The sequence below is a fragment of the Gordionus sp. m RMFG-2023 genome, chromosome 4, assembly GCF_954871325.1.
Source record: "Gordionus sp. m RMFG-2023 chromosome 4, tfGorSpeb1-WG-v2, whole genome shotgun sequence".
Lineage (NCBI taxonomy): Eukaryota > Metazoa > Nematomorpha > Gordioida > Chordodea > Parachordodidae > Gordionus > Gordionus sp. m RMFG-2023.
The window spans coordinates 19953695-19981680 of NC_088778.1; the positions used below are offsets into that span (position 1 = coordinate 19953695).

General features: G+C 27.4%; 2 protein-coding genes across 2 annotated transcripts in view; one reads left to right on the forward strand and one right to left on the reverse strand.

The window, feature by feature from the left end:
• The window catches only part of LOC135929034 (phenylalanine--tRNA ligase alpha subunit-like), a 46655-nt gene extending 32217 nt beyond the window's left edge, over nt 1-14438 (forward strand). Inside the window, exon 12 of the transcript XR_010572456.1 lies at nt 14421-14438. The gene's annotated coding sequence lies outside the window, so the exon portion shown is untranslated. The remainder of the gene's footprint in view (nt 1-14420) is intronic.
• Nucleotides 1-26164, reverse strand: LOC135928697 (A disintegrin and metalloproteinase with thrombospondin motifs adt-1-like). Its single transcript, XM_065465154.1, has 15 exons — nt 26060-26164; nt 21911-22082; nt 21797-21853; nt 21377-21615; nt 21084-21208; nt 20980-21041; nt 20825-20930; nt 11699-11833; nt 11491-11644; nt 11344-11442; nt 2214-2374; nt 2094-2172; nt 1942-2050; nt 97-257; nt 1-48 (listed from the first exon to the last, which is right to left on the reverse strand). The coding sequence occupies exons 1-15, from the start codon at nt 26162-26164 to the stop codon at nt 34-36; spliced, it is 1779 nt and encodes a 592-aa protein (XP_065321226.1). The 3' UTR covers nt 1-33.
• Between the last annotated feature and the right edge of the window lie 1822 nt (nt 26165-27986).

The window sequence follows — 27986 nt, forward strand, 5'->3', positions numbered from 1 at the left end:
CTCAAGGTATAATTGTGATTGATGTATTTGTTTTCAATATGGAAGTTCCTACACAATGAAATTAACTATATTAGTTAAAAATTTTAATATTTTTACATTGGCTCCAATAATAGGTTTATTGCACAAACCATAAACACAATAATAATTAGTTCCTTCGTCATCTATATGGCATAACGATCCATCTGGTAGTAAGCCTGATGGTACGAATTCTCCTGTATCTGCTCTTTGACAATATACATGGCACGCGTGTGTAGGAACTAAGATGCATTAAATCAATATCAATCAAATATATTTAATCTTTAATAGTAATGGGATTCGGAATCTATCAATTTTAAATCTTTTATTATGAGCGATTTTTAAATATGAAATATTCCAATATGTATAGAGAATACCAACACTTAATTTTATACAATTTTGCTTAGAATATACCTTTAATTTATATCCGTTTTTATAAAGTAGAATGAAACCCATTTTATACAAGTCTCCTATGCAACTCGTGGGACATTATTAGGAGAATTTTATTAGATATAAACTTACAGTACGATTCAACCATTCTTTTAATTCAAAATTATCTTAGGCTATAAGCTTTATTAATTGCATAAAATCTGAGTTTTCTACTTTGTGCGATCTTAAAACCTATGTATTTCAAGATAATGAATAAATTATAATTTTAAACAATGCAATACTTTTTCACTCTTTTTTCTTTTTGGAAATATAATAATTCATGCCCTCATATAAATTTGTCAATGGAGGCTAGAACCCCACCAAATATATAAAGATATCGATATTTATTATGAATTAAATATACTCATATCGTTCATTTAATTGCTCAAAATAATAGAGATGCTGCCATCCACTACCTGATAATTGATTTCATTAAAAATTCTGCCCCTCCTCTCAATCTCACCTATAATATCATAACTTAATATGCTTCGGGTACAGGCCTTTTTCTCTTTTCTCACTTCCTCTTTAGGTGTTTAAGTAAGCGGCTTTGCCCCTTGCGCGCACATGTAACTGCAGCCTGCCCAACAATTGTGGATGTACTCATCTCAGAAGTACCCCCAATTACTTAACCCAATTAGATGTGATGAGATAGTCCAAGCATAGCTCTGCTATTTCATAATAGCGATAAAGGGTGATTGCGCTTACTATGATGTATGACGTGTGCTGTGTGAAAGTAAACTGGCCTTAATTGAAGTTTTATAAGTTGTGTAAATCAATTAATTTTTTTTTTAAATATTTTTATTTCTTACATATCTTATGACCTTTCAAAACTTTGATGTACTTATCAGATTAAAACCGTTTATTTTTATATATTGAATCTCATTGCCTATTTTCTCAAGATATGTGAAAATTCTATAACCCTACCTGATAAAATTATAATATAAAAACCTTATTAACCATGATAATGAAAACTTTACAAATAGATTTTTATAATGGAGTAAAGATCCTATTATTAAACCTCTTACAAAGGTCAGCAAACTAATTAACTCCTTTTATTGGTCACTCGCCCAAATACCTTCGGATAGTTTCGACTTCTTCCACTCGATTTTTTATCCTTATCATCTAGATTAACAAACAACTCTATGATATCCAACTTAATATTCCCCACCGTATTTATTAGTAGCCAAAATTGAGAGAACACTTCTTTTCCATCAATCATCACTCACAAAATTTATTCACACCTTTTATACTAAACTTCTAAACAGCTATATCAATCAATCCACCCCTTAAATTGTAAAAAACTCATTTAATGGGCTGACAGACCTGGTGGTCATTAATGGTTAGAATCACTATCTACATAACCTTGTTAATTTCTTATCAGATATTCAATTGAGAGCTACTATTCGTTTACGTCTAGGGTATGACATTGTAAACATATTTTTATACAAATGTATATAATTTCAGTGCATTTTTTATATATAATACGAAATACTAAACCTTTAATATTATGTGCATATTGGGATCCTCCAACATATGGAGTATTATTCGTACTTTTTTTTCTGCATGTATCATCTATATATTGCTGTACGGTAACTTTTTCACATCTCTAAATAATAGCAAGAATAAATAATAGAATACTAATAGAATACCTCAATTATAGAGATATCTGGATCACATAGTTCATAAGAATTTTTTTCGCCAAAGCAATCATCACCACCATTTAGGGCACTATATAAAATTAGATTATAAATACTATATTATATCCTTACAAGGGGTTTTCACACTTTCTTGTCCATAAATAAACCCCTGATCCATCAATCATACAATTATATGTACAACCACTATCTGCGTTCCATTCTGTCCACCCGCCATTTATTGTTTCAGAACCATGATTATATGGCCAACTTTGACAAGTTCCTCCACTGCACCACTTTTTGATTTAAAAAGATATCAATTATATTCTAAGAGATATCAACAATTTTTTAAAGATTTTACACCAAAATTTTCTAATTTATATCATAATCTGAATTTTATAATTATTAAAATATAATTTTTAAATATGAATTATAAAAGTTTTGATTATTTTTCAAAGTTTTTCATTTTAAACCAGAAGCGTTCACACTATGATGGAAAAAACAAATTTTATAACAATTTTTATATATTATAATAGTTAATATAAATTTTAAAGATAGTAATTAATGTATTAGAGCCCTCCATATGACTTGTTTCTTTGCAATCTCAGGGATCTCAAAAAAATTCATAGGTAGGACTCGGTCCAAAAAAAGAGTTTTTTTTCACCTCTAAAAACTAAATATTTAGCCCGTCCATAATTATTAAATTGATAGCTAATGTTTTAAAAATATATAATTTTGTTTATAAAAAAAAAATGTAAAAATTCATATAGCACATAATATAAAATAGGGCAAAAAAAAATATATAATTTAATTTATAATAAGTTAATTAGATTTTAACAAAAGTAAAGTATCAAGACCGTCGATCGGTTAAAGAAGTTCAAACGTCAACACTTAACCAAGACCGAAAACACAAAGATTAAATTTTACGATGCTGCGCAAAATAGAATCAGGCGTATTCCAATTGGGTCCGCATCTGCCAAGTAAACAAGGTATAAAACTTTCTACGAAAGAGCCATACAAAAATCAAAATCGGCTATTTATCAACAGAGAAGAGGGGAAAGTAAATGACAGCTTAAAAATATAAATTTAATGTAATATAAGAAATAAATATAATATTCGGTCTAAAATTGGAAATTCCACTCGACATTTTCAAAATTTTTGAGTTAGAAATGGATAATAACTCATTTATTTCCAATATATATAAAAATAAAAACTAGATTAAAAAATATTAATTTTTGCCAAAGTTATAGCACTGTCAATTTTGCGCTATTTGCTTCATATTCATGGTCTATCCTATTATCTTATTTAATAACATGTATTTCTCGTTTTTTAATTTTTTGTATGTTGTAACTAGTCACCTGACTAGTTACATTTTGCTAAAAAATAACTGTAACTATAAAAATTGTAACTAGTTATATTTTTACCAATGTAGCTTCCAAAAGTAACAAGTAACTAGTTACTTTTAAAAATATGTATGTATAAATCTAAATAAGGAAAATAATGATTCAGATATTGAATACATTTCAATAGAAGATTTAATGTCTTCCTCTGGGCTAAACAATTAAAATATAAATGACTTCGACTACTTTCCCAGGCATCGAAGATGTTTCTGTCACATATTAAACCTAGTGGCAACACAAGATGCCAATAGAATACTTTTAAACAATGAGGATTATAGGAAAGTGTATAAGGTTGCTATATCTAAATGTTAACGTTTGTGGAATACACAAAACAAATCTGGGCTATCAGCTGAGCAAATTAAAAAGAGATTACATTCTCGGCTGCCATATCCCATTGTAACAAGATGGGGTTCTTTTTATACATTTTTATCTAAAATATTATTATGTGATGAATTAGAATTGTGTAGATTTACATCACAAGATCGTGATTTTATTAAAGTATATTGCAGAGTAAATTTAAATTAATGTCTTATAAATAATTTAAAATTAAAAAAATTAGATTATTCAACCAGTAGCTAAAGCTATTGATATACTAGAAGGCGAAAAATATATGTATCTAGGCAGGATTGGGCAGTATCGCGGATATTTGTATCTAAGATACAAGGTATGTGTCTTGTATCTTATATTTTTTTTAAAATTTTGGAAAGTATCTTGTATCCAGTATCTAAGATACATATTATTTAAAAGTATTTGTATCTTAACCAACTTTGTATTCAAAAAGATACAGATACTTTAAAAAAAATTTATATTGGTTAATTTAAATAGTATTAAAATTTAAAATGATATTGTTTTAAGATTTAAATGAAAAATTTAATCAAAATTTTAAGATAATTTTTGATATATGACGTTGGTCGTCATATAGAATTTGCTAACAATTAGAACTACCATATTTGAATCGTTTTATATCTGTCTATTTTAAAATTATGGAAGAAGAAAATAGAATAATATGTTTATCTTCGTCTTCAGATGATTCTTCAACCGAAAATTATAACAATAAATTTAAACTAAGCATACTTAATGGCAAATTTTTTGAAGTACTTCAAGATGATCATAATAAAGAAATTCATCGTGACTTTGGTATTGACGAAAAAGTTATAGCAACTGTTACAGATAACGGCTCTAACTTTAAGAAAGCTTTCAAGGAGTTTGGATATTCTATGGAAGCTTTAGAGAATGACTTTGACATCAATGATGATGAATGTATAGAATTCGAAATCATTGAAAGTATTATTTAATACTTCTTTAAAATTTATTATGATATTGTAAATTTAGTAAAAAATTTTATTCAAATAAAATTATTTATTTGTTTATTTAAGGGTCTAAAGAAGCCTCAATAACATTGCCTCAACACATTCGTTGTTTGTGCCATACGATAAGTCTAATTGCCACAACAGATGTCGAGAGAGCTATTAAGGATTCTCCTAACATTTCTAAAATTCATCATCATGCAATAGCTAAATGCACTAAGCTATGGAATGCAAATAATAGGCCTAAAACTGCAGAATTTGTCAAAGCAGTTTTAGGAAAACAATTAGTTACACCTTGTTGCACTAGATGGAATAGTTTGTATGATAGTCTTCATAGTTTATTAAAATTTAAAGGCGAACTTCCTAAATTATGTCAAAAATTAGAATTTCCTAAATTAAGAGATATTGAAATTCAATATTTAGAAGAATATTGCAATATAATGACCCCATTGGCTATAGCGATTGACAAATTCAGAGTGAAATCAACTGCTATTATGGAGAATCAGCTCCAATTTTAAATGTCGTTAAAAAAAATTACAAATTTAATTCAAACCATTCTACAATTTTGCAAACCATTAGCTATTGCCATAGAAAATTATTTAAATAAAAGATTAAAAAATATATATGATTTTGATAACAATTTTAAAAGTGCATTTTTGGCAATTATTTCTCATCCCTATTTTAAAAATCGTTGGATTGATGGTGAAAAAGAAAAAAAATACCTTCAGGATTTGTTATTACATGAAGTTTTAATTGTTTATAAAAATAATATTGAATTTAATACTTCAACAAAATCTTCAATTGATGAAGATGATGATTACTTTAGCCTTAAAAGTACCACATCCAATTCTAATAATTGTATAAATGATATTGAAATAGAGGTCATAAATTATATGAAAGATGACAGGCGGAGTATAAATATGTTAAATAGTTATAAATATATAAAAGAAATATTTATTAAATATAATACAATATTACCCTCCTCAGCCCCCGTTGAAAGATTATTTAGCTTTGCTAATATGGTTAATAGACCAAATCGTCAAAGATTGAACGATAAATCATTTGAAAAATTAATAATATAAAAAATAATGCTGATTTATGATGCTGATTTATTCTTATTTATTTACTAATTATATAATTATTAAATGGAATATCACATTATCTTTTATAATAAATTTGTTATTTTCTACAGTTTATTTTAAATATTTTTTTATAAATTTATATTATAGATAAGGAAATAAAGCTTTATACATTTTGATTTTGACTATTTAAAGTTTTTTAAAAAAGTATCTTGTATCGTAGATACTTTTTTTAAAAAAAATACAAGTATCTTGTATCTTATATCTTATTAAAATTTTCTAAAGTATCTTGTATCTTAAATACAAAATTTTATAAAGTATCTGTATCTGTATCCGAATACAATTTACTGAAAATTTGCCCAACCCTGTCTAGGTTATTATACCCCAACAATAACACACTTATCTGTCTGGAAGGTGTTCAAGAATTAAAATATTGTCAACCTTTAAAAGATGCTATATTAGCTAGTATTAAAAAAAGGTAACTTAAATTAAATAATTATTTATAAATTAATAATACAATGATATAGGTTTCATGATCTTTATGATAATGATAATATAATTGCTGCTATTCTTCATCCACTATTTAAAACTGATTGGCCTTGGATAAGGCAAGAAAAGAATAGATCAAAAAAGATGGAAATTTTAAATTTAATAAATACTTTAAAACCTGCGATGAATCTAACACAAATGGCTCATGTTCGCAACAAACATCATTAGATGTAGTTGGATTTTTTGATTTAAAGCGTCAAAATATTATTGATAATGATGAATTAATTGAAAATTTTATTAAATCCAATAACAGCACATTATCTTTATATGACGATTTTCCAAATTTAAAAATAATCTTTATTAAATATAATGTTGTTAACCTATAACACAACAAGAAATAATCACATGCCTCAAGCATATGAAAAACAACAAAGCTAGGGGTCCAGACGATATTCCAATAGAAAGCCTTAAACCACTAGGAGATGATGGAATACATCTCCTCACAAATCTATACAATAAGATACTTGGAAATGAAGAAGTTCCCCAAAAATGGAGGCAGAGCTATCTAGTTCCTATCTTCAAAAATAAAGGGGATCCACATAATTGTCAAAATTACAGGGGCATAAAACTAATGTCACACTGTCTAAAACTATACGAAAAAATAATAGAAAAAAGATTAAGAGATATAATCGAAATAGGAGAGACTCAGTTTGGCTTTATGCCTGGAAGATCAACAACCGATGCCATCCACGCAATTAGGCAAATGAGTGAAAAATACAGGGAAAAGAACAAAAAGCTACACATGGTCTTTCTCGATCTAGAAAAGGCCTTTGATAGAATCTTAAGAAAACTTATCTGGTGGGCGCTACGCCACAAAAATGTTCCCGAAAAATTATGGGCCATACAACAGTGGTCCGTAGCACAACAGGTACTTCAGCAGGCTTCACAATAGCCGAAGGAGTTCATCAAGGGTCGGCTCTCAGCCCACTTCTCTTCATTACAGTAATAGATGTATTAGCACAGTCTATCAAACAGTCCCGTGGAATATGATATTTGCAGATGATATTGTGATACTTGCCGAATCTAAGGATGAAATGAAAGAAAGACTAGTGAGTTGGATAAATATCCTAGAAACGCACGGATTAAAAGTAAATAGAGAAAAGACGGAGTATATGGTGATAGGAGGAGATGAAACAGAGAGTATTTATATAAATGAATGGCAGATATCGGCAATTGAAACCTGCAAATATTTGGGCTCCACTATACAAACAAACGGCACAATAGAAAAAGAGATAAAGAGTAAGATTAATCAAGGGTGGCTAAAGTGGAGATCTTTATCTGGAGTGCTATTTGATAAAAGAATCCCACACAAATTAAAGGGAAAAATTTACAGTTCCATAATACAACCAACTATTCTATATAGTTCGGAAACATGGCCAACCAAAGAATCAGACGAGAGAAGTCTACAAACCATGGAGATGAGAATGCTGAGGATGATTGCTGGGGTAACAAGAAAGGATAAAGTGAGCAGTACAAGAATACTAAGTAGTTTAAAGGTAGTGCCCATTAAGACTAAGTTAATGGTAAACAGACTTAGGTGGTATGGGCACACAATGAGAAGGCCTATGAACTACATAGGAAATAAAGTTAAAAGAGTTTGGAAGTGATGGGCAAACGTAAAAGAGGAAGGCCAAAACTTCAATGGGGCCATAAAGTTAGAGCCAATATAAGGAAGTATAAATTAGATAAAAGAGATTGTATTAATAACATAAAGTGGAAAGAGATGTTGAAGGAGCTTACCACCAGAAAAGGTGAAAGCTAAAGAGAAAAAAAAACATTAAGTGCTCCTGTAGAGCTTTTATTCAGAATAGGGAAGCTCATTTTTGGAGAGAGACGAGCGCGTCTCTTAGATAAAATTTTGAAATCCAATTGTTGTTAAAAGCAAATAAACATTTATTAAACTCAAATTTTTATGAAAAATAAATATGTTTTTTTTACAATGCCAATATATAGAATATTTTTATTCGATGTAAATATAAATATTCTATTATCCGATATTTCGGTTTACTTATTTTTTTATATAAATAAATTATATATTTTTTTTAAACAAATGTTTATATTTTGTATATCATAATTTTTTTATATTAAATAAATTCATTCAGTAAATAAATTCGTTATATGAATGATGTATAAAGTAACTTATAATGTAACTAGTTACTTTTGTAAAATAACTGTAACTAATAACTAGTTACATTTGTAAAAAATTAACTAGTAACTGTAACTTTATATTTTTGCCAATGTAACTCGTAACTGTAACTAGTTATGTTTCAAAAGTAACTTTAACAACACTAATTATTGGCTTTTCCATAATCGTAAAATATTTTGATTCCATATCTATCCTAAATTATTTTAATGTCAAAGTAAATTTTTTATTAATAATTGTTTTTAAAATTATAATTCATATTTTGATCATACACCATATCTAACTTACCTTTAATCATATTATAAAATGCCATCATTTCATTGCTTGAATTATTTTAACAACATTTTTATTATAGTGAAAAGTTGATAGCATTATGACATCCTTTTTTTTCTTTGACATGATAATGAATGATAAAAATAATTTGAAAAATGAGATAATTATAAAAAAAATTGCATAATAACTCTGGCTTATATCTTAATAGCTACTCAACCAAATATGAAATTTGGAATATAGATTCTAAGATATATTTGATGAAGCTACTGAAGATTTCAGATCTTTATAATAAACCATTTTTATGTAATAATATCAATTCTAGCAAGCCTGGGGTTTCATATCTTAAATATTAAGATTTCTTTTTATTTTACCTTCAACTCTAGAATCGAATCAAATGAAAGAAAAGACTAAGAGAATGTGGTGAGACCTATATCAATTAAGGTGATTTGAAAATAGAAAGGATGGTTCAGAATGATCATTTTAATAAATGTACAATTCAATGTCATAAAAAAGTTAATGCAGATCAGAGTAAAATTATTCATGAGGCTTTTTAGAGCTTAGCTGATGAAGCTAAAGGATCCTTCTATTGCAAATTTATTGTTAGAACTCCATGTAAGAGAAGGGTAAAAGATTCTTTAAATTATAAAAACTTTTCATACTATATTTTTTTAAAGTTGTGAATGTTAAAATTAGAGCTTGCAGATAATTTTTCCTACAAACATTTGACTTAAGTAATAAACATATTAGTTATTTCTTTAAAAATTTATATCAAAATACTGGAAACAGGCAAAAAGATTCTTTAAAGGAGTACTTCGAGGGACTCAATTATACATTATTTAATGTGATGAATTATCATGAATTCCTGATAAATATCATCATTTACATGAATAAATTAGAAAAAAATTAATATATAGTATTAATTTCTATAATTTGAAGTTATTATTAAAAATATATTTATTAAATTTTAATATAAAAAGTAAATGGAGCATTTTGAACATCAAAAAAAAATCATAAAGTGTTATATTTCCTTTACTTGCATTTGATTTTATCAAATAAATTTTATATTTAAATTTTCTGAGCAAAATTTTTTTAGGCAATAATTAATTAACAATATGATAAATTATCTCTGAAATTTTTAAGTAATTTTGATCAATAAGTTTTTCCTTTGATTTTAAACTTTAATGTTGATTTTCTCATTTTAAACATTTGCGCAAGTGGAGCACTCCAATTCTAGGCCGAGGATATATTAAAAATTTAAATCTTGAATTGAAAAATGTAAAATAAATAACACATGAAGTTAAAATAAGATGTAAAAGTAAAATATAAAAAGCAAAATATAAGAAGTAAAATAAAAAAAATTATAAGTGAATCTTAAAATCATGATGACTATCTATATCACCACAATACAAACTAAACAACATGTTACCAACTTGAGATAGTCGACGCTACAAATTACATCATATAGCACCAGCAAGGCTCAGCAACTACAAACAAACTTAACAAATGTTATGAGGGTTTTCTCAGAGGGGAAAATTATATTAAATTTTTGTTTTATATCAATTTCGATTTATTTTTTCGTCGTTTTTTGTTATAACGCATTTTTAATTTTTTATTATCCAGATAACCTACGTTTTATTTTAAAATTGTATAAACGCGTTGATTGATACTTTAAAATTTTATAGTATATAGTTATAAAATTGATTAGACAAAACTGAACATCCTAATAATATATCAATTATGATTATTAAATATTTATCTTTGGTGAATTATTAATTTTTTTAAAGAAAAGGTTATAATAACTTAATTGTTTTAACGAAAAAAATAATTTTATAACTCATTTCGTAAATTTTTTTAGCGGATCGGTTGTTAAATTTTGGCCCCAATATTATATTGTTGTAAATTGCAGGATAAGAAAAAGTTACTTTTGGGGTATATTGTGCTTTAAAAATTTTATTTCTGTACCAATAAATTTTTTTTATGACAGTATATGTATAATATTGTATATATTTTTGATAAAAAAATTAACCATTAGAGTTTAGTACTCTAGACAAAGCTCGCAATAATTCCAAGATCATAAGATCTCGTATCTCCTACGTATGATTTAATAATCTAAAAAATTAAAATACTTTGTTATCCCTCTCGAAATTTACTAATTTTAGCTTTATCCCCTCCACCTTTCTGCGGAAAGCACTGAGAGATACTATTTCGCTTAAAATAAATGAATACTAATTGGAGCCTTCGGAATAATAACGAAAGTCTATATCTTATTAAATGATGTATGAAAATCACAATGTGTATGCCTAAAATGTTATTAGGTTAACACTCCTAACAATAAAAGATATAAAGTTTTAGATATTTTCAAGAGATAAACTAAAAGATATTTTTATTTATACTATCAAATTATTACCTATAATGATTATTAAAATAAAAAATTCACATATAGACAACTTATTATGTTTATGCAAAATAAAATATGAGAGATTTTTATTTTTAAAGTTAAAAATTATTAATAACTTTGTTCCAACCACAATATGTTCCGTCCAGCGCTGGATGAGTACCATATGCAAAATAATCGTTGTTAGGTTGAGTACACCACAAATAATAACATATAGTCTATAATTATGTAACTTTTATAAATATATATTAATTATATAATGTAACTTCAATTTGAGTCCCTTTAAATCTTTTGGAACCTTTTCCTACAAAAGCTTCACATTGTTGGTCAGCGCTTATTCGCTGGCCAGGCAGAACATTTTGCACAGGAAAACTTAATTTCCATGGTGTTTCCGATGTTTCATACAAACATGTAAAATATCTAATATTAATATAAGTTTTTATCGATTTGATAAACTATATATGTGGGTCTTACTTCAAAGTATCACTTATTATTTCCCTACTGCATTCAGACCATTTATTTGTTCCCATTCCAGTGTGTGGTGACATAATAAATCCTTCATTTTCACAACGACTAGCGTAACTAACTCCATCGTGTACCATGCCAAAACTATTGTATTGAAATTTGATATAGTGAATTGACTTTTCTCATCATTTTAAGTAAAAAGTAAAGCCTTATTTTTATTTTCTGGTAGAATTGCTTATTTATAAATGAATAAAAGGTAATTTTTCAATTATATCCTAGTCATATATTTCGTGAATAGATTATTTTATATTACATTAATGTAGAATCAGAACATAGTGAAATTTCTTATTTTTACGAAGAATTAATGGAGACGATTGTTATTGAAATTTTTAAAATTAAAAAATAAAACATTAATATTTTCTTAAATTCCCTTAAATTAGACCTTTATTCATAAATTATAACAAGCATTACCATTTTCAGCTCCGGTGGAACTTTTTTAGCATAGAAAATTTAGTTTTAATTACAAAACTCTCTAGCTTAGCAATTTTGAAAACAATTGCTAAAATTAATAGAAAAAAAAAATTAAATAGCAAAATTTGTGTTCAATATTCACTTTTTAACAAAATGAATTTTTTTTTTCAATAAATTTATTCTTTAGGAAAAAAAGTTTAGGATTTTTTAAATTTACATTTTTATATTATTCTTATATTGGTAAGTTATTGAATCCAGGGAAATTTTTAATAAAATTTTTTATTTATTTTTTTTTTTTAAATATTATTTTATTAAAAAAACAAATATGTGGTGTGATATATTTTATTGAGGCCATTATTTGACGATTTTTAATATATTTTTAAAAGGAAAAATATTAGAATAAAATCAAATGACATTTGGAGATATCAAGAAATGATGGGAAATTTTTTATAGCTGAAACTTTAAAAAGGGATAAAGAAACCCTTCTAATGACTGACAAATGGTAGGGGTAAATTAAATATTGATAAATCTTAAAAAATTTTCAAGATATAACAATCTTATTGAAAATGGATATGATGATTACTCGGTCAATCACAGTTACAACTTATAGATCCAAATAATAGATAGACCCATACTCGTCGTATTGAGCATTTATGGTGGGATCTTAAGGCGAGCATCTCTAGAACAAGAAGCAAATCTTGTCATTTATATATATGAATATTCTTATTTTCGTAATATTAAACATATGTCAAATTTAAGTAAATTAATTAAATTTTTAAATGATATAAATTTATATAGAACGATTTTTGTTATTCCTTAAATTATATCTATCTATATTATAAATGATGTTTATCCATAAATTTCTTAATTATCTAGTATTTTATTTATAATGATATATCTCCATTTCTACTCATCATTTTATATTTTGATACAAAAAAATTATAAGTTCTAAAGAAATGAAAAAGTCCTAACTTAGTAGCATTCAATACTCATTTTTAAAAATTTATCTTTTATGAAATTTTAGATTTTTTATTATCATTTTAATCTTTTATTTAATTTATATAAACTAGTACTGTAAAGTAACTTTAAATGCAACGTCGATACTAACGGCGTTATCTTTTTTGAAGAAAGGGAAAGCCATTCGTTACCTTCTCTGAAGAAGCCATTCGTTACTTTCTTCTAGACGGTACCGGTAACGCGTTAATTATTTTTAAAAAATATGGAAAAAACAACTTTTATCTTATTATAATTATTTTTATTTATTTTTTAAATTTTATAAATAATTTTAGCTGAGTTTTTAAGTCAGACCAACCACCAAATTTCTTCATTTTTATTTTAAATTTTCAGTCAAGATTGTTAATCTAATTAATATTGAATCAATCAAGATTATGTTAAATTATATTCTTATTGTCTAATATTATAATTTATTTTATAAAGAATATTATGTCAATGATATATATTTCTTCAGATGAAGATGATTTAACCTGCCCTAGCCCCAATATGAAACAGTTTTTATACCAATAAAAAAATAAATTAAGGGTACAAAGTCAATTTGTAAAATTGTTTCATAAATCAAATATTTCTTCAATTGTGGAATAAACTTGGGTAGTGTCGAACGAAACTGTGCAGCCATTTTTAAAAAAAAAATACAAGTCCAATTTTATATAGTTAGTGATAATTTAAAATAATATGTATATATATGATGTTATATGTTATGGAACCTGTTGCTACTGTTCTTTCGATTTTAGAATATTTGGGATATCTCACTCCCACGATAACTATTATAATATTAAAATTTTTAAAAATTGCTTTAAATAATTTCAAGTTTTGTAAGCAACTTATTAATGCAAGCAAGACTTTGTTTACAATTTATATTTTAATTATATTTATTTTCAATAATTCGAACACATCTAATCAGCAATGATTCACACCCTGCTTAAATTAGATTAGCCCTGGATAAAATTATAAACGAAGGTAGAAAGCTTGAACTTATTTCCAGTTTGAGAAAATATATTGACAAAGAAAAGGCAGGATATCTTTAAAAAACAACACATATACCAGATTATTTTCTGATAGATTATATCGTGGTATATTTTTTTACTTTATTTAAATTGCCTAAACTTATTACATCCGATTATTTAGTGCAAATAATAACTTTTCTGTACTATGATATCAATATTGGATAATTTATAATTTTAGTTTATTTTTATTATTGGAAGTAAATTTTTTATATGATGTCAATTTTTATCTATTCATTTAGGATATTATAATGAATGAAGACTAAATAGTGTTAAAAAATAGATAATGATGATACTAATAACGATAATGAACAAGAACAATCAACATAAAAAACGAAATACAGCAAAAATCTGGGAATTTTATACGAGTTGCGATAACAAGAAGGCTATTTGTAATAAATGAAAAAAAATAACTCTTCCCAATTTTGGAACCTCAGGGTTATGGACACTTAAATCCATCCACCCAACATCATATAGGAAATGTGAACGAACAAATAAAATTAAAAAAGTTAACACAATAAAATCATTTTTAGTAAATAATATAAATAATAAAACTAATTTAAATCATTTAATTATAGACTTTTTTATTCAAAATAACAGCCTTTTCAAAGGTTGAAAATATCCCTTTTAAAAATTTAATAGCATATTGTAACCTTTCACTAACTTTAGTTTTTAGAAAAACACTAAAAATAGAAATTATAAAACATTATCATAACTCTTAACAATCTAAAATCTGTACTTTCTAACATTACATCTAAATTTTCCTTAACAATGAACATATGGTTTTCTCTCTCCCTATAAAATACCCTTTATGGGCATAACAATTCATTATATTGATTTTAAATTAAATAATCATTTATTAGATTTCTTTCCTTTTAAATCCGCACATAGTTCTATTAATATTTATAATATTTTTAATTCTACATAAAAGTAAAATTTGAAATTGATTTTTTTTCTATTACATTAGAAAATGCAAGTAATAATTTAGCATTTCTAAAAATTTTAATCAAAAAGATAATTTTAATTTAAATAATGTGTGCAAATGCTTTTGGCATTTTATACAGTTGGCTGTTATGGCCGCCTTAAATCCCTTAAATAAAACTTAAAAAAAAATAAGAAAATTTGTAAAATTTCTATATCTAAATTTAATACACTCGAAAAAATATTTCTTGAAAAAAATCCAACCTTAAAATTTTTGGAAATACCACCACGTTGGAATTCAACATACCAAATGCTTGAAATGACAATATTGCTCAAACTCCATTTGACAACATATACCAATCATTTACAAAATACCAATGAAGAAAATTATATTAGTGCCTTAGCATGGAATAATATATAAATATATCAAGAATTTCTGGAACCATTTAATTTTGCTACAGCCTCATGTGCAAGCACCCATCCGTTTCAACCATTATTTCTTTATATTCCAGCATTTTTGAGCATGTTGAGAGTTATAATAATATACTTATTACTATTTTAAAGAGGGCTTCTTTAGCTGCCTTATCTAAGCTTGATAAATACTTTAATTTTAATAAACACCTCTATATTATATCAACAAGGATTGACCCACAGTTTAAAATATTAAGTCACCTAAAGGATAAAAGTATAGACACTCTCATTGGATACCTAACCGAATAATATAATATTTATAAAATAAATATATTCAATTCAACGGAATATAAAAATGAAACAGAAAATAAATCCAAAAAATTGTCCTTTTATGATAAAATATATCAAGCTAACATAATCATAACAATAATAGTTTAGAAACAAGAAAACATGATGATGAAGTCACAACTAATGATACAAATCTAATAGACTGGTAGAAATTAAATCAAAATAGATATCCAATATTATCGAAAATTGCCAGAGATTATCTTGCAATTCCAGCACATTATCCTGCCTGTGCCAGTTGGATGCGATTCTTTTTAAAGACATAAAATTATTTTCCCTTATATTAAATTTATATTTTTGTATTTTATATAAATAGACAGTTATGTTACATTTTAGTGTACTCATTTTGCTACAATACGTTTATTATTTGATTGGTTTGGTTAGGTTTGTTGATACAAAAAAATTTATGATTAAATCTATCACCTAATAAATTCCTAGTTTTAAAAAAGAATTTGGATTCAGTAAAATTTTGAGAGTTGGTTCTTAGCCCTCTTTTTATGGTAATGCTTCATGATTTTTTCCCCATGTTTATTTAAAACTAGAAATTAGGGGTTTTTAAATCACTATTTCTATTCTTTTTTTTTGCGAAGGTTAGCGATAGGCTATTTGAAACTGCCTGTGATTTATAGAAATATTTATGCCTTATCTTTTCCAAAGTCCTCGGCACAAAGAGATTAGATTTTCTTAATCCCCTTCTGGTTTATAAGAAATTAATGGGAATTAACCCCCCCCCCTCCCCACTTGAAGACACTCCAATCCTTAGATACTTGGGATAAAAGTCAGACCATGAATAGCTTAAAGCGGTTCCTAGTGCCAATCTCGGTCTTTTGCTATCCGGCGAGGAGCTACGGGTGACCATAAGATGTAGACTTGGCTATGACATATGTCTACTATATGCAAAGGGTGCAGGAAAGACTCCGACCCTATAGGCAAGCATGGTCTAAGCTGTTTATATTCTAAAGACCGGTTCAGTCGACATAGGACTATTAACTCTATAATCTTGAGCAAGTTAGGGTTTGCCAACTATCCTAACCTTCTGGAACCCGTCCACTTATCCCTGTCGGATGGGAAAAGACCAGATTGGCTCACAAACATTCCGGATTTAGAAGAAAACACCTTATTTGGACTTTCACTTGTGTCTCCCAATTTTCCTCTAACCCAAACATTGATCCGACTATTACAGCTGAAAGGTCAAAATTAGAAAGTAACACGACTTTTCTGTTTTTCACTTTATCCCAATAGTTATTTCTACTGATGGGTTCCTAGACCTCCGAGGCTATCATTTTTTTAAGATTTTGGGTAAAAAAGTTTCCCAAATTAATGGTGATCATGGATCTGCTTTAAATGTTACAATCAAATCAAATCGCTGTATTTCGTGGCAACTATCTTAGTTTTCTTGGTTCTCAATAAGAGTCCTTTTTTTGCCTCCCTCCCTCCCATGTTGATTTTAAATTTATTTATTCTTTTTTAAATGTTATTATATAGATTTATATATCATGCTGTTTTTTAATATAAATAAAGAAATTAAACATAAAAAAACACAGGTCTGAACCTCGGGTGAAGGCCTGAGCATCAAATTAGGTCTTAAATTTCACGACCAAGCAAATTAACAACACTTTACAAAAAAATTATATTTTTATAATGTCCTATCCTAATCCTTAAAACAACCAGAATACTTAAAAATCATGTGATTTTTAGATTTGATTATAAACAATATATCATATTAAAATAAATAATTAGGTTATATTCCAAATGAGAATAGTCAAGTAATTATATTTTATATTACGAAATGAATATTTAAATAATTTCAATTTAGTAAGTTTGACTAATGAGACTGATAGCATCAATAAGGAAAATAATTAAATCTATGAGAATAATTAAATTAATATCAATTTAGCAGTATGAGCGTGAGTAATGATAGTCTAAATAAAGATAGTCAAATTCATACTGTTTATAAGTAAATATCAGAGACCAGCAGATCCGGCCCTAAGCCCAGCCAGGGTACAAGGGCTGGCCTAAAAAAATTAAAATACCCGAGTCGAATCTAAAGTTTGTTAAAAATTATCCAGACCGGGCCGTATATTCATAAACCGAATGTTTTAAATCGCCATTATTAGATAAAAATTAAAAATAAATATAATATATTTAAAAAAAATCGGGATGGGGCCTAAAAATTTTTTTAAAAAAAATCCGGGCTGTGCAAATGTTCTGAAGGTCTCTGGTAAATATAAATATTTAAAATTTATAATCAAATTAATCAATTTTGTAAATGTGTATAAATAATGAAGATAATCAAAATCATATTGAGAATAAATAAATATAACTTAAAATTTTATGACCAATATATCAATTGCCTTATAATATTAACAAGGAATTTTTGGTCATTACCAGGTGATAAGAAAGTACATCTTTGTATCTCAATATAATGAGATGTACTGAAAAAAGAATTAAGACGTAACATAATAATTTTTTAAGAACTATATTTATTCATATTTTCTACATAATCTTAATACTAATTTGGGTTTGCAAAATATTATCATGTAAACGTTAGATATACCTCAACGACTTATTTCCTATTTTACAATAAAAGAAAAGAAAAAATCAAATATTCCAATAAGATATAATCGTGGACAGTATGCAAAAAGAAAGATTATTAAAATTAACTCATTTCCAACTATTTAATCTCACTATAGTTACCCTAAATATTCCAAGGATTAATCTAAGCAAAATCTGTCTAATAAAAAAGAAGAAGTTCCTGATCTAAAAACTCGGTTAAAATATTTTCCTGATTATGATTATAAATATAATATATTCATTCAGAAATTTCAAAAATACTATATTTTACAAAGATTAGGATTTATTTTTAATAGATATTTTTTGGAGATAGAAGTTTTATTTAAATTTCGAAGTTAAATTTAATATAATGTTTTATCTCCATATTTTAAAAAGTATAAAAATATTTTTTCTAGCAAGATTATATTAATTAGATCTTGCCTATCTAATCTATTCCTTAAGCATAAACTAAAAAATAAATTATTCTATAGAAAATTCAACAGATAAATTTTAAAAATTTGGAAAATGTGAATATAGATAACTATAATAATCCTCAGCCGCCGAAATATTATATTTTGAAATTTTCACATATTATATTCTATAAAATAAAAATATTAAAACGGCTAATATGGTGTTATTATATTTTGTATTTATTTATTTCATAACTTTTTTCTAGCTACGTTTAATAATTTAAACAATATGGAAGAGATCCTCATACAGCTTCCTACATATAAATCTTTTTTTTATAAATTTTTTTATTAATATACAGAAGATCCTCTATGATCTGCAGTCAACGGTCATTTGGCACATGAATCCAATATAAAAAACGTCATGGAAAAAATAACTAATCTCATTTTAACTCCAATTCGTGGCATTAAGCTACTCTAATCTGAAATAAAGGAGGTATGGAGTTATGATAACTCGTAGTCTTATCAATAAGTGGCTTCGTCCAGATTGACAAGCTTCAAAATAATAACTGATCACCTAACTTGCCAGATGCGCTGCTTGACAAAGCCTAATCTTATGGAAACCCTCACGACAGTGAATGCCAACTTCCAACCTCTCATAAACAAAAAGATTGAGATAATCCAAAAATTGCAAGCGTTGATTACCTCTTTTCGACCCTGCTATTAGGATATTATGCCTTCCTAACCTCTCTCAACCAAGGTTCTGGTTTTGAATACCGATATGCCATTCCATCCAAAAATTTTGAACTCGAGCTTTCAAATCAGGAATTCAGTTTCGCAGTGATCATTAACTTAAATTTCACAGCCTCTATTATGAGTGCACCTAGTACAAGAAACCAGTACGTCAATCTAATCGTCACTGTCTCAAATGCAAGAACCCCGGGTCTCTTCAGGGAGTAGTGTTGCTAAGTTGCTCGATTTGATTTTAAAATGGATAACTCAATATTTTAGCCAGAAAAATATTACCCATGCGAAAATTCTTCAGACTTGCGTAATATTTTTATGGATAGAATATTGATTTTACATATACACGGAAGACTTAAAAATAACAAATATATTTATTTATAGATGAATATAAATTAATACCATTTATTACTATATCCCTAACACCTTTGGAAGCCAGGAGCTTAGTCTAATTAAAAAGCTCGGCAGAACCATAAGGATTAAATTAGAAGATCAGAAAGAAGGCATTTACTTAAGTCAGCGCATTAATTCAAATTATAAAATCTTATTTCATATGCTTTGTGGGTTTTTTTTCCTGAGTAGCCAGGCAGATTTAGACCTTTTATACCCTACCCTTCATAATAATCCTTTATTTCCCTTTCCTTTCATTTTTTTCTTTTCAATTTTTTTATATTCACGATTTTGAGATATGTTTTAAAAAAAAACTATTAATTGAATTAAATTAATTTTTTCCTCAAATTTATAATTTAATTTATGCCAAGATAGTCTATTCACTTACTTACCTACTGTAAATTTCATATTTTTTAAAGAAGAAAATGATATAATTATAATACAAATTAAAATTATCGAAAATAATTGTATATTTGGTATTTGAACAATATTACATGAATGCAAAGGCGCTCAGTTTTCCTTTCTTGCAAATGAATTTTGAGGCGAAATTCGATTTTTGCCAATGAACGACAAACACGAACGAATTTTTTTTTGAAAATGTTTACAGAACTACATAGTACATATTTTCTACTTTCCGAGACTTCATTTTTTAGAGACTTTTTATAATGTATAGATTATTCTTTACATGTTTTTCAACCCCCCCCCCCCCACCCGTTCTATTGATCATATTGTTTGGACTTGTTATTTATCCCTAAAATATATAGTTACTACTGCATTCTTTTTATTAAAAATTAATTTCACCTAAGAATTTAATTTTAATAAGATTACCTAACACAATAAGTGTTTATAAATAAATATTTAAGATTAAAACATACTTATGTCCCATTTCATGAGCTATGCTGTAAGCGCTTCGGTATCCTTTAGCTTCAATAATACTAGCCGAAAATTTATTATGGCACATAGTTCCTATTCCTGCTAGACCTAAAATTAATTCAAGAAGTTGGATAATTATGATATTTTGGTATTTTACCTGCAATAGATTGAACTTTTTTCAATTGTCCATTTGCATAAATATTTTGATACATATTCATTCTTTATGTTATTTATACGTGTATTTTAAAAAATTATATATACCCCGTCAAAAGGATAGCATTGTCCCAATTTTTACTACTGCCAAATTCATGTACTGGATTACTATCCATTTGAAATTCTCTAAAAGCGTCTAACAAGGCAGTGGCATCTTTTGTCTTTAAAGAGTCCTATATTACATACTACAGTTAGAAATTCAATTTTATTAATATACGGGTTGCTTTTCAAATATTTCTAATCTAACCAATGTAGCATAGAGTATTTTCCCAAGTGAAGGATGTATTAATAACAATCCGACCTAATAAAATTCATATTTAATTTCATAAAGTTTACATTACTGCATTCATGATGTTTAAAACGTAGTCCATTATTTTTTCTTCCCTATTTTCGGCCAAGTGAGTTTGCATATAAAGGTCTTCATCATAAAATAATCCTATTTCAACAGTGGCATCAGAATTTATATTTTTAGGAGCACGTTTGTTTCTCTTATTTATATTATTTGAATTATTTTCAAATGGGATTTTCTTATAAAACGATAGTGGGTCTATGATGTGTTTGTAGCTTTCATGTAAATGATCTTTATTTTAAATATCATTCATGGTTTATTTTATTTTATATAATAATATCTATTAATGATTATTCTCACACTTCAAAAATGTAATCTGTATTTTAATAATTTTATTCAAATCTTTACTCTCATGAATTTTCTATTAATTTATCACAATTATCAAGGATGACGGATTTCTTATAAATATTACCTAGCGGGCAAATCATATCATTTTCGTCATGTGGTAGTTTATTTTTATTATTTGGATCTTTCAGTTTTTTAAATTGAATTACGATATGCGGATTAATTGACTTTTTTAAAAAACCATGAACTTTTTTGTGTATATTTCTTTTTCTAGTTGTAGATGAGCGTGTTATATTTGAAGTATTTAAACGATATATTTTATCTAAGATGGCCCTTTTTACTCTGTGGATAATTTTTGAGGACACAGGATGTATATAATAATGAGACCCATCATCCGATCTAATGTATCCACGCTTTCCATAAAAATAAAAAATATATTTATAATATTTTCTAGGATCTATACTTTTACAAACTAGTCTGTCATAAAAACTGTTAATAATTAAAATTATAATAAATATACCATTATCCTTTTATCACATCTAGATTGATAACTCTATGATATATAGTTTCATTTTGCCAACTGACCTTTTATTAGACTGCAATTAATATATAGAAAGAAAATATTCAGGTAAACACTCCCTTATCCATCAGTTATTAACCATAAAAAAATTTCCAACCCTTATTGATAACTTTCTTACCGACACACTATCAAATCGCCCCTTCGATTTGATACAACTCCTTCAGTCTGATGACAGACTAGGGGATCAAGAATGTTTTGAAGTCCTTCCCAGTCGAAACCTTGGTAATATCAGATGAACAATTGAGAGTTGTCATAGGTTTACGATTAAGATGTGTCACCGTCTAACCACACAATTGTAATGATTGCAAAACTTTGGTCACATCTAAGGGGAGACATGAGCACTTAATCGTTTACATAATCAAGGCCAACATCAACGTCATACCTCAATTAATCTAATAATAAGTCGGACTCACGTACAAATCCATTATCAGGGGGTAGTTTGAGACCAGTTAGATTCTCTACAATTCTTCCTTGGGTAACAAACGGTCATTTTTCCTCTTATACTAATGAACCAAGAGAACTCCTATTTCTGCAAGAAAAGAATGCAAATTGGTATTCTCAAATATAACTATGGCTTCTTTTTGGGAATCCAACTAAAAAATGGTTGGGCATGATATAACCATTTATATGATTTTTATATTATTATGTTTTTAAAATAGAAATAAAGTTTTTCCAGCAAAATAAAGTTATATATTGGTAAAAATAAAATGTTGGGATTGTATTCACGATAGAAATTACTGAATCTACGATTCTATTTTGTTATTTCATGCATTTTATTACTACTTTGTTATTTAAATCAGAGTCATCATAACCAAAAATTTTTACTTCGAGGTGGAGAGTACTGGTCTATATTAATCCAAAAATTACTTACTGCAAGCTCATATTATAATTTTAAAATATATATGTTAAAGTCAATTTGCGTAAAATTGACTAAAATATTTAGTATAGGTATTCTAAATTCTACACATGCTGGAAAAATTATTAAAATCTAGTTACCCTGTTTAAGAGGTCGCTATGTGTTTGGAAAAGATACTATAGGACAAAAAAAGTTATACACCATGATTGGCAATTTAAAAAAAAAAGTAAATAACTAATTTATAAAATATTCATTTAATTTTGCGCTAATATAGATATTTTTAAATAATTAACTATTAAATTTTATGAGATAGGATGTGAAATTTGGAAAATTTTTGTAATCATTTTTAGTAAATTTTAAAATTTTTAATATATAATTTAACTTTTATAATAAAGTTTGACCCTTCTTTCAAAATTTGAGAAAATTTTACGAATATTGGTATCTAGATATTATTTTAATCATACTTAGTAAACTAGTACTAGTGGGGCGCCAAACCCAGGTATTTTGAACCGCCAATGTATAGTAAAATATTATTTCTAATATATATATTTTATGTTTGTGGATTACTTATGTTAAATTTCATGAGATATTATAAAAAATGTTAAGAAAACAAACATGCATTTTATATTTCCAAAATATATTCAAAATGATAAAAATTATATTTCAATTTTTTGTATATATTTTCGCCAAATTTTATTGTATAGTTAGAAAAAAATGTATGTCCGCATTTAAAGTTAGTTTAATGGATAAAAACATTGAAAAAACGGGCATTTTAACAAGTAATCAGACGTGCCCCAGGGAAATTTACTATTAAGAAATGATCTGTGACAATAGAATCAAGAAAAAATTATTATTCTCTTGTTTTTCCTGAATAATAATCTTTGTTTCAGTACCCACTCCCAAGCAAAGGGAAGGCCTTTCTCCCAGGGCATCAGAGTAATCCATCTACTCTTTTACCGACCAATGAATTTAACCCTATTCTAAGGAACATGGGATATTGGCTCTTTTAAGAACTTTATCAATGATATTGTTTATTACACTGTGCCTAGGATGGCAGCTTTCAGAAAATATGCAGTGATTCAGGTAATGACTATTTTTTTTCACTTGTGTATTACAAACGGAGCAGACAAAGGAAGTATATTTCACCAGGTATGTAGCTCAATGAAAATCGTCAATTGTTCGGAAGAAAAGGAGCCTAGGTTTTGACTTGAAATGACATCTATCTATTCGTAACCACTATTAAGATTTGCGAATTTAAAATTGGTTAGGTCCTCTGGTTTTAATTCGGGAAAATCCATAACATTTTAAAGGGTTGACATAGAACGGGTTGATATTGAAGATTTATTAAGATACAAGATAATAAGAGCCTTATCTAAATTTGGATCAGGTTGAGAAGCTATCTAAGTGATTAACTTATTTATTGAAAGCCTTGAGGATATGAAAGCGGCAATTGAAAGATTAATAGGGGACCGAATCCCAAGACCATCTGGGATGGGAGTGAAGCCTGAAGGAGAGAATATTAAGTTAATAATATCTTAAGATATTGTTTTATCTGAGCCTCATGATTGACTAAAATGTCTGTGCATGCTAAAACAAAGGAGAGCCAAAGCTATGGAATATTTTTTAGTAATATAGAGAAAATATTTTATTGAAAATGTATAGTGAAAGGATTATTTGTATAGCAGATCATTGAAACCAAAGTAAAATTTAATGAATTGTTTAAAGAAAGAAGACTGAGTCAGAACTACTAATTGGAGAGCCTAAATGAATTATTTATTTGATCTGCATTTTAAAAGATGGATCGTGGGATTATATAAGGGATAAAACAATTTCAAAAGACAGGTTTTAATCATTTTAGGAACATCTAGTAGTTTGTCTAAATCGCATACTAATGCACTTTTATCTAAGTGTACCAGATATTGTAGTCGAGAATAACCTTTTCTGTTATGGTCAATGCTTTTTTGATACCTATGCAAAAGAGAAAATGTTCTAAGGGATAACCTTGTTGGATTCAATATAATCTTGGTTATTTGTGGAATGATTTGTGCTATTAGCTATTCAATATTAACTTGATACATTCAAAGATTTTGAGAAAAAAGGAACAAAAAGGTTCATGAAGAGAATTAAAAGCATTTTTATAATCAAGTTTAAGAATGCATGTGTTTGTGAAATTAAATGAGAGACCTAAGAGGCTGCTTCATAACCGCCAATAGTCAAATTAATGGGGTTTAAAACATGTCTCAAGGGCATCAAATTCTAGAGCTTATTATTTTGGCAGGCATTCAACAAAAAAGAGAGCCTATTGCAATAAGAAGGAATCCACCATATGATTTTTTAAGGCAATTAAGAGGCAAATAAAATATGGATAACTTCGGGAAGTGTACTACCATTTAGTGTTACTTTCAGGGATAGATTGCAGGGATAAACGGTTTTAGGAGATATTGCAAATAGATAGAATGACGACTACCAGAAATCTTTATTGATCGAGTTGATATCGTTAAGAACTCCAATTTTTAATAAATCTAATGGAGGATCAGGAATAAGACCACGAGTAGATAAGTTGCCTGCATGATGTTTAAATTTAAGTTTCTCAAAGATTTCTGCATCAGGATTGAATCATTGAATGTTGCTATTCTTAAAGCACATAATATATTAAGACTATTTTTTTGTAACCTGTTTAGCTTTGAAAATATCTTATTGAGGAGATTTTGGGACAGCTACTGGATATAAAAGGAAGGGAAGGAGTTTTAAATGTTTTGATGTGGCTGGAGATGTTTGATTTGTATTTTGATATGTTCAAGTAGTGAGCATAGTAAAAATTTTGACCAAATTGATAAAGATCCAAATCATTATCGAAATTATGTAAAATCTTTGAGAGATCTTCCGCAAAAATAGACCTGGCAACTCTTGGCATACGAAATTAAGTTGGAATAAATAGTGTTGATAGAAGTAACCCATAACTTAAGGGGTAAAGGAGTAGAAGCGAAATAAGGGTTAGTACTCAGCGTTGTTGAGATAGGTGGTGAAGGAGGTGATGGTATGAGCAGGGACGAGCTCATTTAGAGTGATAATTATTATCAAAGGATATTTTAATCATCTTTTATATAATACCAATATCAATTTTTTATTTTTTTACCCCATCTCCCTCCCCAAACCAAGTTCAAGCTATTAAGATTAAGAGTAAATATTTTCAGTATAAGATATTTAAATAAGATTTGATACCCATATCAATATTTTGTGTTGAATAAAATATTATTGGCCCCCTAGACTAGCCCATTAAGGGGAAGAGGTTGACCTTCCGTTGGATTGAATAGACTTTTAGATTAGCTATCGATTGATACCTATATTGGACACATCTACCATCATAAGACCAAAAAAAGGCAACTTTAAAAATAAATAACATTAAAATAGAACTCGTGAAGGCAAAACGCTAAGCTGCTGCGATAAATGTTCAATTATCATATTTAGTCTTGAGTTTGATTCCACTGGATATTGTACACTTTATCACAGTATAACAAAAGAATGCGACAAAAAATTGTCATAAAATGTGTATGAGATATCTAGTAAATTATTATAACTTGTTTATATCATAAAAATGAATCTCAACTCAATTAATGGCATAAATATAAAAATCTTACCTAAGCATTTACAGTTTACCTTGGCATTTCTAGTTTTAGTTTAACTAGGCCTTTGCAATATAGTTAAACCCAGGTCAAATTAGAGTAGGTGCAAATTTAATTATACAACATTAAATATAAAAATATTGAGCATCCTTTAAAAAAAAATTAAACTCAAATTTAATCCATTTTTTTAAAATAAGCTATCCTAATTATATATTTAATATAATAGAGTTTAATATTTCAACTCTTATCTTTTATATTTTTATAGGAAATCTTTTGCCATGTGATATGTCTCCTGGCGGCCATTTAAGATTTGCATAAATTTATCAAGTTATTTCATCGCCGATCCAATAAAAAAAAACCTTTTATAAACTGACAATTACTTTAAAATTTAAAGATGTCTCATTAATTATATAGTTTTCAGTTCCAGGATGAATGAAATAATGCTTAATGTAATTAGATATTTTTCAAAACTTTCATCACGTAGCCGCAGCCAATAATAAATTATCAAAAATACCAGTTTATTTACAGAGAAACAATTCCTATTGTGCAATCTCATGCCTTGGATGTCTTGTATAAAAAATCCTCAATCCTGTATTAAATCTATCTCTCATATGCAAAAAAATGGGATGATCTCCTTGCTGTCCGTTAAGTTAATTCTCTTCTCCGGCCAACTAAAAGCTAATCATAATTCAATTATATTTAGAGCTAAGATGGGCTGCGAATAGTTTGAGGCCATACATAGCTCCACTCTAGCTCATTCTCTTAAGAAATAGCTCAGAATCTTTTTTGTCTTGTCTTTCACTTGTATCGGCAGGGATCAAACCATAGATAATAAAGGCCGTCATCTCCCTCCTTCACAAATATTTGGTGGTTGTCAATCCCGTTACAAAGCAATAAACGAGATAATTCTAATGGCCATCAAGAAGGCGAACATATACATACCTTATACCGTAATTGGTTTTGAATAATTCTGTCCTAGCTCAAGTTTACTCCGAAAGATACTTTTACCTCAATAGAGTAATATTTATCCCTATCACCACTAATGCATTCTGGATCTTCAGCTATGAGGCCTTTTAATTTAATCAAATTCTGGGGAAAATATTACAAATGCTGGAGATTCCACCGTGAACAATTTTGATTTCAATTTCCCTAGCATCTACTCCTCCCTAACTCTTATTTTTAATGTATTTATTCCTTATTCTTGTTATTTTTATTGATTGTTTATTCATATATAATTAAAAAAATTATACTAAGTAAT

Excerpts from the sequence above, each read along its gene's own strand:
- LOC135928697 (XM_065465154.1), bottom strand. The coding sequence starts at position 26,164 with ATGAGCTCGTCCCTGCTCATACCATCACCTCCTTCACCACCTATCTCA. Across the intron at positions 2,051-2,093 it reads CAGATATCTCTATAATTGAG|AGATGTGAAAAAGTTACCGT; the intron begins GTATTCTATTAG and ends GCTATTATTTAG. Across the intron at positions 258-1,941 it reads ATATGCACATAATATTAAAG|TTCCTACACACGCGTGCCAT; the intron begins GTTTAGTATTTC and ends AATGCATCTTAG.